The sequence below is a fragment of the Benincasa hispida genome, unplaced genomic scaffold (assembly GCF_009727055.1).
Source record: "Benincasa hispida cultivar B227 unplaced genomic scaffold, ASM972705v1 Contig285, whole genome shotgun sequence".
Lineage (NCBI taxonomy): Eukaryota > Viridiplantae > Streptophyta > Magnoliopsida > Cucurbitales > Cucurbitaceae > Benincasa > Benincasa hispida.
The window spans coordinates 179,578-191,304 of record NW_024064780.1 but is presented as its reverse complement, the minus strand read 5'-3'; the positions used below and the strand labels follow the sequence as shown (position 1 = coordinate 191,304).

Below are 11,727 nucleotides of genomic sequence, written 5' to 3'. Positions count from 1 at the left end.
AGACTCAAATTAAAAAAAAAAAAAATCAAATAATTACCAAATGAACCTAAATTTTCTAAGATTACTTTTTTTCCCTAATTTTTTGTTTAAAAAATATACTATCTATCCCATTTGAAAAAGGGAATCTCTTTTGCAAAAAGTAAGATAAGATTTAATATTTAAACATTGTCTAGCTGCCCACTCTACATGCATATTGTAATAGTTTATTATTATTATTATTTAAAAAAATTACATGCTTATTGTAGTAATTTTTTATTATTAATATTTTAATAATTGTAAAATTTATGCTTTAGTAGTGAGACCACAAATTTTTTAAGTCAAGCTAAGAGTAGAATTTGGATCCTACTCCCATAACTCATTCGACTACTTAATACTTGAGAAAATATTTTGCAATTGTTTGGGGAAAAAAAAAGATGTGAAGAAACAAATTTGGAGCTAAAATTGGAGGAAATGTCATTTCAGGGTACAAATCCAATTTCACATAAGGATATTGGGTGAAAAGCTTGAGTTGTTTGCTGGACTGAAAATTCCAGGATGGTTTTAATGTTTTTTGTTCGCCCGTGATTTATGTTCTAAATGTGTATATGAAAAAGAAAAATTGTGATGAATGAATATGATGAAAGGAGATTGATGATGGAGTGATTTCTCTCTTGATAAGAAAATTAGGCAATGCGTTGGTAGTGGATGCGTGTAAATATTGTGAATGCACACAAGTTCTCTCAAGTCAGACCAAAGTATAATTCTAACTCAAGTTTCCTGATAAGTCCAAGGTTGAACATATGAATACTAGAATGTACTAACGAAGGCTTTGTTTTCGAGTCTAATGCAGAGATGTCCTAATTAACTGAGATGCGATTGTTATTTACACTCAACTAACGACACGCATTCAAGAAAACGTAGAATGTTCGGAGGGAGAAGGGGATTTATGGATGAATGGTTCAAAGCGTAAGTGGTATGCGTTCATTTTTTAACAAGTTTAGTAAGCCTATATGAGCTCAATAAAGATGAGATGAAGATGATACAGATGCTTGTTCACAATCTAAATGTATGTGCTATGTGTTAGAAATTCTATTCTTTAGCTCAAATTAAGTTCAACATCTCTTGATGCGAATGCCACACATAATCCTATCTCTAGGGTGCATGCGTTGATTACAAAGAACAGCTAAAAAACATGAGCAATTCTATCTCTAAAATTCCCTTATGCCCTAACTTAATGCGTTCGATAGTTAAATTGCTCTCTCGAGTGACTTAACTACTTAATCACTTTAATCAACTGATCAGGAAGACTTAAGCAACAAATTTCACTCTCTCATTAAGTAAGAAAATTCACTAACACAAACAAATTTGTGATTAAACATATGGAGAAGTGATGAATTGGTGAAAGTGAGATTGAACTAAATATAGTAAATGTTGATACAAACAATCTTGGTTCAAATAAATGGAATAGTCATGGAAATGCAATATATAAAGGAAGAAGTCAAGCTGCAAAGTTCAATCTCTTGTCTTCTTTGGCTTGTTTTAATACTTACTACAACCAACTTGGTGGAGGAGTTGAGGTAGATAACTCTCTCGAGCTGTTCTCCAACTAGCACCTCTTGATCAATGGTAAAATGGTGATCTTCCCTCCTAATTCTTGATTGCAACGACAGAGAGCTTCTAACTACAGAAAATTCTAACTATTTTTATGTGCACAAAGACTAGCTAACTATCTAACTCTTGATTTTGCAAGTGGCTTCTCCTTTTATAGGCAATTCTCTCAAAAACTTGGTGATTTGATTGCATTAATTTTCATACCCTGGGACAACCGCCTGTCACTTCTGATATGCTCAGACGCCGTCAGTCAGAAGTCCATGCTTGCAAGTGGTGATTTGACAAAATGCATGAACCAACTGTGTCTTTCATGCGTCGAACAGACTCAGATACATACCCTTGCATTGTTTTTCACTGCAACACTTACCGATTCCAACGTTGAAATACAGTAGTGAAGCAGTTTTTTTTTTTTTTTACTAAAAATGATACTTTTGTATGGGTTTGCTATATATATGAAATTTCATGCATTTTTCTCTACAATGAGTGCATTTACATCATTAAAGAGCCTAATTATTCCAACTTTGAGAAAACAATAACATGTATTTTTACAAGTTATCATTTTTGTTGGTGCATATTTTCAAGCACAATGTGATTTTTAACAAAGAACCAACATGGGCAATTCAATAAGCTGTTATTATTTTCATTTTTATTTTCAAATCAGGATCCAACAATTGTAACCGAGGACGGATCAACAATACATAAATATGTAATATACATATATCGAAACAATCTTATCAAAAAATTAAATTCGAGTGGTTTTGACTTCTTTCATTTGTAGTATACTTGCTGAATTCCTCATAAGCTTGACGAATCAACTCATCATCGTGCCAATCATCACGGTATGACCCGAGATTGGCCATTTTATTAATATGGTTAGCAATATACATTTCCTTTCTCCATTCTTCATAGGTAGGACAACCACATGTTGCTGCAAGCCAATCATAGTAGGCAGGCTGCATTATAAAATCCATACAAAATATAAGCAACACTACATACTTGATATATTATATAAGTAATTAGTTTGGAGGCATTTGTTTCCCTATGAACAGATTTATGCACAATGACGAATCATAGTTATTATGACCCTAATACATGATTTAAGGATCAAGGAAGACATTCTTATGTACTTGATTGAATCCAAGAGCTTGGCCACTTTTTGCATCACATAGGATATCATTATCACTTGATTTTTTTTTTTTTTAATATTTGTGAGTGTCTGGACCAACTTACGTGCACCTTAACTAATCTCACAAGACAACCTACCCGACCCTACAACATTTGGGTGTCAAAGAAACCCATACGATATTAAATTCTAAGTAGGTGATCACCATAGATTGAACCCATGATCCCTTAACTCTTTAGCCTTCTTTTTTATGTTCCTAATAAAACTAGGCCAACCCATAATAATTACCATTACTGCTTGATCTTAATATAAAAAGAATTGAATATTAATCTTTGGGAGCCTCACCACTCCCAAACGGCTAGTTTTGGAAACCTAGGATGGTTTTAAATTATACATCTGATCATGATTTTGTAGTGAAGTTTCTAAAACTATATATATATATATATATATATATATATATATCATGATTTTATAATTTCATAAGTTTGGCTAGAAAATGTAAATAACAAAACAAAAGCACATTGGTAAAAGTAGTGTAGTAGTGCCCATAATTTGAAAATATATATATAGACAAATTAGAAAAAAAATCTAAACTAAAAAAAAAAAAATGATAATCAAACGGATCTAAGTTTTCAACATGAGATTCGAACCTTGAACATCTCCATATTCCAAACATCAGCTTTTCCACCAATGTTCACTTAGGTTAGAACTCTTAACAGTAACAAACCACTGGGGTTATGTACAGATAGTCGAAACACTACCTTCCCCAACTCTTCTCTTCTCCTACTCCTCTTCCCTATTCTTCGTTTTCTTCAAATCTTCTTCCTCAAAATTTTCTTCTTCCCGAGTAAAGGCGAGCGCAGAACACATGTTCATGGTGACTAAGTGTCCAAGAGTGTGTCCTCACACGTCTGACCATAAAAAATAATAATAAAATAATAGACACACAAAATAGTGTGTCAAACACGTGTCTGAGAGTGTTTGTGTCCGACACATGTGTGACATTGACACTTTTATCATTTTGCCCGTGTCGGTGCTTCCTAGATGGCAGTTTAGTCAACTTTGAGTTGAAACTAATTATTTAACTTTAGTGTCCAATTTTTTTTTAATGAAATTAGAATTTAGACTAACAAGTTTTCAAGGGCATGTTTGTTCACAAGAGTTTGTGTTAATGCTGATGAAAGCCTCACAAAATAATCATTCAGGTTTGTGGTTAAGCATAAAACATACCATATAATCACCCAATTCATGGGTCCGATGCTTGGGCTTGCCAAGAGCTTCAAGATCTGCATAAAATTTGTTTACATCTGCCAACATCTCTTCTTTAGATGGAAATGCAATCCTGTTTGATAAAACACCAGCAACCCAATTGCTTTGAAGCTCAAACATGGGCAAAGGAACAGCCTGCAGTACAAATAGCACAAGAATTTATTCTTACTATAAGAATTTATTCTAACCATAAACCAAATTCAAAGTTCATACCACAATTGGATACTTGCCGTAAATAGTAACCCAACAAAGGAAAGCCCTGGGGCCAATGCTGGAAGGAAGACATGCTTGTATAGAGGTCCTACACGGTTGTCGTCCACCATAACAATGCCATTGGTGTCAAGGAAAGGGAAGTGATATTTGTACCTTGAACAAGAACATGCATATAAATGCTGTCAACTACCAGCAATTCTTGTGATAATTATCAATACTTTAACACTTCCCATCTCTTGTGAGTTTGGAAATTTGTAAAAAGGCCCAACAAGTAAAAGTTAATACTAATTGGAGAGGAAATGACATTGATGGGACTCGAATACAAAATCTCATGTTCTCATACCATGTTAAATCATCAATCAATCCAAAAACCTGTGCTTCATTTCAACATTATCCTTTCTCCCTTCTTAGAGAAGTCGGTTAACTATTTAAACTCATTAATTTGATATTTGCACCAACTTCGTTTCCAAGCTTGTAGAGAAGGGATCCAACAGAAATGTATTTAGCAGTTTTCTGATCATTATAAGTTTAAGCTCTGTTGTTCATTCCCCTCACAACAAGATTGCAATCTACATGTTGTCTAATGTCCATCATTGCTCCGATAAATATTGTCTTTCTCATCTGCTTCTACCTACATTGAAAGCTTAAAACAAGCTACAATAGCATACCCAGTGCAATGCAGAATAACATCAGCCGAAACGATGCACCCGTCTTGAAAGACCACTGTTCCATCTTTACGGACACTTTCAATCTGCAGTTTGTAAGTAAATATTAGGACCTTAAAGACCTCATTCAAAAATAGAAATCCCCTCCACACTTTACCATTGGATGAAATGATACATTACTAATAGTTGATTGTGTGTCCAAAAGCTCTGTTTTAGCTGATCTGCAAGCAACATGAATTTCTTTGGCAATCCCATTGAGCTCCTGAGAAATGTCCATACCACTAAAAGAATAACCTATCAAGACAACAACCTATCCCAAAAGGAAAAAAGGAATTAAACACATTCTGTTTATATTGGCATCAACAAATTCATATATATAAGACCTCAAAGACATAAGTTTTCTGATCATCAGTTTTTCCATGAGGCCAATCCATGGTTTTTTCATCTCATCGAATGGAAAAACTTATTGAAATACAAAAACTAAAATGAATACAACAGAGTTTAAAATCAGAAAACATGGCCCTCCCCAACACCAACAATATCAGTGATGTCATGTAAATTGACATAGAATATGCTGAGCAATCTGAATGTACCTTACCCCGAAATGGTTCGGGATCACGATAATTATGACTATGCACTTGGACCCCAGGCCATCCATCTATCCCTGAAAAGACCGTCTCGTCATTAAATGATAATATACTAGTCAATCCCTTATCCCTGGAGAGAGACAAAAAAGAAACTCTGCTGCAAGCTCATTATGTTAAGTCCTATATACAGACACAAGACAACATAAAAAAAGTATATTAACCAAAACAAGAAACCTTATGTTATGAAAAAAGATTATAGTAAACAAGCAAGCACACAATCAACCTGTTGGAAAATATGAATAAAATTAATTTGTTCTTAAATTCGAGAGCCACAACTTTTTGTGAGAGAGTATGTTGTTTCGTCAAATAAATAACATTTAATGAAAGTATATGACTTTTCTCAAAAGACACAATTCTATACCAATCTATAAATATGTGGTTTTCTTATAAGTTCTACAAGAAAAAAAAATAATGCAAAGAATTGTTCCTCCAATTCTTTCTCATTTCTATACAATTACTTAGATACTAAAACATTTTAAGTCATGTTGTTGAAGTGTTGCATTCACAAGTTAGTAATCCATCTTATCTTAGAAGACAAAGTTCATGACACCTTGAGCAGAAACCATAGAGGGGACAAATTTGTGTTAAGAAAATAATGGAAATTCATTCATTGTTGTTATTGTTTCCTTATTCTTCTCATAGTTTACTCTTAAACAATCAACCTGTACAAAACCTGCAAGAATTGAAACTAATGGACAAACTATATCCCAAGAGTAGTTAAGCTTATCTAAAATGTACAGAACTCTCATTACTAGTGGGAAAAAAAAGTAAGATGCTAATTCTATCTCCTCCCTCAACCTTCATATTCATTTAAATAGTCAAAAATTGGATTGAAGTGAAGAATTTTTCTCGTTCTCTTACCAGGAATCTCTGCCACTCGAGGCTGCGAAAAGTTCCCAACACAAACAACCACAGCATCAAAAATGTCATAATCAACAGCCCCATTTTCACATCTAAATTCAACCCTCCATTTCCCAAGCTCCTCCAAACTGGCAAACACGACCTCAGTTCCAAATCTCACCAATTTACAAATCCCAAATTCATTCGCGAAATCTTCCAAATACTTTAGAACCTCTCCATGAGCTGGAAATCGCCTCGGATCTCGATCCTTCCCTTCTCGAGGCACAAACGGGTAATCGCGGACCCCCATGAGTTCTCTGGGAAGATTGGTGCGTAGAGATTTGTAGAGGCTGCTATGGATTCGGGTCCGATTCGGGTCGACTCCAAGCGGGTCGGATTCAATTTCCGGCGAATATACCCAGGTCCCTCCGATTTGAGTATTCCGTTCGAATACGACCACATGGTGGCCCTCGCGGGAAAGTTCCCGCGCCGAGACGAGGCCACCGGCGCCGGCGCCGATCACTGCCACGCGCCGGGAGTGTTGTATCGTCATTGGTTCACGTGACGGGCGGAAATTCAGGGTACCCAATTGGGTATAACATGGATTTGCTCTAAATATTCGGATTCAAAAAGGTAATCTATTTGGTACCATGGTGGATGACCAAATTTTGGGAAAATAAGATTTGGAAAAATTTCATAAAATCCAAATCTAAAAAACTTTTCTATGAATGTGCTCTTTTTAAAAACTTATCTATGATTGATCTTTTGTCCACATGAAATATTAATTTTGTCTCTAATTTAAAAAACTCTTAAGACTGCTTTACGAAGGATCATCCACCCATTTTTTCACTTACATCTTTCACTGTGCGATTCTGGCTCTCAAGTTTCTCTCATTTTCTCTCGTCGTCTCTCATCTTCATCCGAGTGTTTGACCACCTTCTTGTCGGTCGTTTGTACACATTTTTCATCGTCGTCAATCTTTGAAAGGTATGCGACTCTTCTCCTTGAATGCATGTTGATATTTGTTTAGGGTTCTTGCCAGTCATTTAGGGTTCGCGCCTACCTTTTGTTAAACAATCTCTCAACTATTGTTAAATGATTGTGTATTCGTTCTTAATTGATGGTTTAGATAATCCTAGACGAGCGTTTAGTATTCTTTAAACGATTGGTTAGAGAAAGATTGTTTAGATAAAGATGTGCAATCGTTTATTTTCGTTTACGCAATCGTTTAGTTCTTTGTAATGCGATCGTTTAGTTGTTTGTTATGTGATCGTTTAGCTGTTTGTTATGCGATCGTTTAGTTGTTTGTTACGCAATCGTTTAGGTATTTGTATTGTGATTGTTTAGTCTTTTAGTTGTTTTAGTCAATCGTTTACTTATTGTGGTAATGTATACATTTGTTACGGTTGAGTTTTATGTTCTAAAACTCGTGGTTTGTAAACAATAAACTTATTCTGTTATCAATATAGATGTTATTGAGGTTTATTTAATAAAGTTGTTATTGAATATATGAATTGCTCATTTCATTTTAGAAAGAACCCAAATCCAATAAACTAAGATCCATGGCTATTACATGAGTACTTGGACTTTATGTGGAGACATAAGAGTGGACCAAGTTTGAGTAGATAGCCAAAATGGTCTATAGTATACGGATAAGGCTGGGTACCTTATCCTAGGATACTATCGGATGCAACCCATTTTGTATTTAGTACAAACGATGTGATCCTAAATCATTCATGTGGAGACATGCGAGTGGAGGTGTCCTGTGCAAAGAGTTTATATAAGACCGAACCAAGAAATAAGTCACTCTTACTTTATTATGTTGTTTCTGTGTAAGATTGACTATTTCAAAGCGATGGTCTAGGTAACTTGACCTTAATTCTAAACTAACTATGAACTTCTGTTTATTTGGGATTATTCTTCAATTTGCATGGGTGAAGGTTGGCTCAATAATGTCAACTCAATGACCCCCATTTCAGGAGTAAGATCGGGTAGATAGCTGGAGACATAGGGTGCAAGACAGAATTCACTGTTATCCGCTTTTAGGGATAATAGAGAGGTTGTTCCCTTAAGTACTGACTCAGCCTCTTGAATAAGGGGCGTCACCCTCTCATTGGTGATTGGATCACAAACTAATTGTTCATTAGAGGATCAGTAAGACTTAAGGAGTAAGATGTAATCTCAGAGGTAAAACAACTTTTGACCCAGCCGTTATTACGAACAGGCTGTGAAGGGTTAACTTATAAATTATGATTATATCAAGTGGACAAAAATATATCTATAGTGAGGAAAGTGCAACTACTGGGCTTTAGTGGAATGACCTGGTTATTAACAAATGTTGGTTAATTAGGTTAAAGAGTTTAGCTAGTTAGTCTCGGACTGTTGGAGCCCATTTGTAGGTTCATTAGGTTCCCTTACTAGCTCATATCAGACTAAACCTTAGAATAGTGTGACAAACGAGTTCGAAATTTTTTAATTCGATTTTTTGGAGTAACGTGTTAAATATATTCGATATATTTAACCTAATGCTTAATTATGAATTAAACATATAGAGAAAGAAAAAGATATTTGAATAAGATTTGAATATTGGAATTTTCTAAATAATGATTAAAAAATGATCAATAAGGATTGATCGAGATTAGTGTGGTTTTAATTAATTATTTAAATTAAAATTAATTCTTTAAATTATTTTTAATTTAAAGAGGTCACAATTGGATTGAAAGTCAAAATTGTTGACTTAAGTCAATTCTGGATTGAAAGTCAAAATTGGAATAAAAGTCAAAATTATTGACTAGGTCAAAATTGAGAAAAAGTCAAAATATTAACTATAGACTTTGAAAGTCAAAGTTTGATTATTTGACTAACTTAGTGGAAAAATCCAAGATTGACTTGGTGGGAAAATTCAATTTTTGAGGATTTGATTAAAATATTCTTGCTAGGTGTTCATCCCACTTGAAGACACTAATCCCACATATTATTAATGGAATTTTGAGTGTCAATTTTTCATTAACTCAATTTTGCATGATTTGCATGATTTTGCCTATAAATAGAATGGTTATATGAAATTTAATCCTCTTGGCAAAAGTGGAAAACCTCGAGATTTTTGAAGAACCCTAACCCTAATTCTCTCCCGAATCTTATAAAATTTCTCTCTAAATTGATCACTCACCGGATTCCAACATCCTGTTCTAAGGCCGGAGAATAGTAGGGAAGACTCTCGTGGTGGTCTACGAACCGTTCGTAAAAAGATTTGATCAAAAACCAAGAAGGAATTTGGGCTACAAAGGTTGTATATTCTAGTATATTCTAACCCTTTAATCTATGTCAAATTGCATGCTATTCTTATAAAACTAACCTAACTAGAGTACTGGAGATCCTTAATTGCTTCCGTTGCGCATGTGTACGTTCCATCAATTGGTATCTGATAGCTTGTAGAAATACCAGTTATTGTAGCCTTTTACTTAGAATTATGAGGGCTAATAAGCAGAATATGCGTTAATAATACCAAGAATTCATATGGAAAAGTGAGCTTGCGTCGACCAACACTAAAAATCCTCACTAACCCTATATCATGCGTTATTTTACATCAAAGTGTCTATTTTTGCAGCAATTGATCGTATGCGTTGATCCCAGACCGCCGCAAGGTTGACCGCATATGTTGATCTTTATGAAGACTAGTTCGTTGCATGGAATATTGCGTCCGTAGAGTGATAATCGTGATAGAAGGTTGATCGCAGGGTGGGTGGAATGCATTGACACTTCAGGAAAAACGAGCATTAACGCATACTTTGGGAGTATCAACAAGATAAGGTGATGCTGACATTTCCCATACCACGACAGAAGTAGCAGTGAGTTAGATTAAGATCATCAATGTTGTCGGTGTTTGAGCTCTATAAATAGAGCCTTGGAGCTTAACTTCAAACCATCCGAGTTTCTGCCTTAGGCAGATTCTTGTGATCATAGATGAGAGCATGAGCAAGACACTCTTTGAGGGTTCTTCATCTCCACAGCCCCTTCCAAGTGACGATCGGAGTTTCGCCAGAGATAGAGCTCGAGAAAGACTTCTCCACCATCCATCCATGGCACCACCAACAACTTTGACGCATTTCGAATGAAAAGCAAGAGATTACTTACATCTAGCCCTCCACCTCTCCTCTTATCTCTATATTGTATTACATTTTGGCTTAAAACATTAGTACATTTTGTAATCAATGCATCTCTTAGTTTCTTCAACACCATCTTCGTCATCTTTTTTTTTTTTTTTAATTATCGTTTAGTTAAGTATCAAAGACAAGTCACATACTCAGTCATGCGGCATAGAGATATGACGCATGTAGCAAACCATCGAGAGGTGTGCGTTACACGAGTATAATGAGTTAATCCTTTTTGCTTGATGTGAGGTTGTCACAATGCTTGTCTATGAGTTGATTAGCTACAACCAACTGCCCAAGAGGGTAAGTAGTGGAACACACTAAAGCAAAGCAAGCATTGTTCCTAAAGATAGGAATGTTCTTATGCTTGACGCAACCATGTATTATAGAGATATAAGCATGCAGCCGGTCACCGAGAGGTGTGAGATGCGTTAGTGTGGCGAGTTGGGATTACTCGAGCGACCAAACATAATGAAGTCACCTTATTATGTGTTAATAGTTGTTGCATCTCTACCAATTCTTATAGTTAAACTTCCATTGCTTAATCTGTTTAATTAGGAGTAGGAGTAGCACATAATCCATTAACTTCTTATCTTTTTACATTTATTCATTGCCTCAAACGCATTACTTCACAAATATTATTTAGTTATAAGTCCCTGTGTTTGATCTCAGATCATTTCGAGAAACTTGCATTCTCGTTATACTTGGCGAGAAAGTGAGAAAACTTGTGACAGGAACGCATGGTCATTACATATGCGCTTAAGATATTGCATATTTTTCAGTCCAATGCATGACCATCGATGCATAGAGATTAATGCATAACAAAAGACGAGTGCATTTTTCCTATCCTTTTTCCTCTCAACAGTATCAAAGCATGCTTATAGTACTCAATTATTGTTAATTTTAGATTTGGTGGGTAATTATTCATGTGATGAATGGATGTGTGCTAAAATGGATAATTTCAACTTTGGCATCCAAATGCTCTTCCAATTTGTAATAATTATTGTAATTTCCTAATGTTTAATGGGCTTTAATGTCTCTAGAAAGGTCTGTAAATTTTCTAGAATCATTAGAGTTGATCTTAGGTTGTAATCGAATGGTTCTGGTAAAGAGGACAGTTTCAAATTCGAAGAAAAAGTGCTTTCAGACCCATTTGAAGGTGCCAGACCCGGTTCACGACCTGTAACCTAACCTAACTCTGTGTCAGTAGCTCTGCTGCCCAACTCACT

At 35.1% G+C, this 11,727-nt stretch overlaps 1 protein-coding gene across 8 annotated transcripts; it reads right to left on the bottom strand.

Annotated features, from left to right (window-relative positions):
* Positions 1-2,204: 2,204 nt before the first annotated feature.
* LOC120069227 (flavin-containing monooxygenase FMO GS-OX-like 3) lies at positions 2,205-7,409 on the bottom strand. 8 transcript variants are annotated; one of them, XM_039020932.1, is made up of 7 exons: positions 6,369-7,402; positions 5,459-5,524; positions 5,041-5,141; positions 4,864-4,946; positions 4,213-4,348; positions 3,944-4,117; positions 2,205-2,543 (listed from the first exon to the last, which is right to left on the bottom strand). In XM_039020932.1, the coding sequence occupies exons 1-7, from the start codon at positions 6,898-6,900 to the stop codon at positions 2,325-2,327; spliced, it is 1,311 nt and encodes a 436-aa protein (XP_038876860.1). In that variant the 5' UTR covers positions 6,901-7,402; the 3' UTR covers positions 2,205-2,324. The 8 variants fall into 8 exon arrangements, 6 of the variants coding, with proteins under 6 accessions (XP_038876860.1, XP_038876861.1, XP_038876859.1 ...); XM_039020933.1 differs by having other exon boundaries at positions 5,036-5,122; positions 5,454-5,524; positions 6,369-7,396; XM_039020931.1 differs by having other exon boundaries at positions 5,018-5,122; positions 5,454-5,524; positions 6,369-7,390.
* Positions 7,410-11,727: the final 4,318 nt, after the last annotated feature.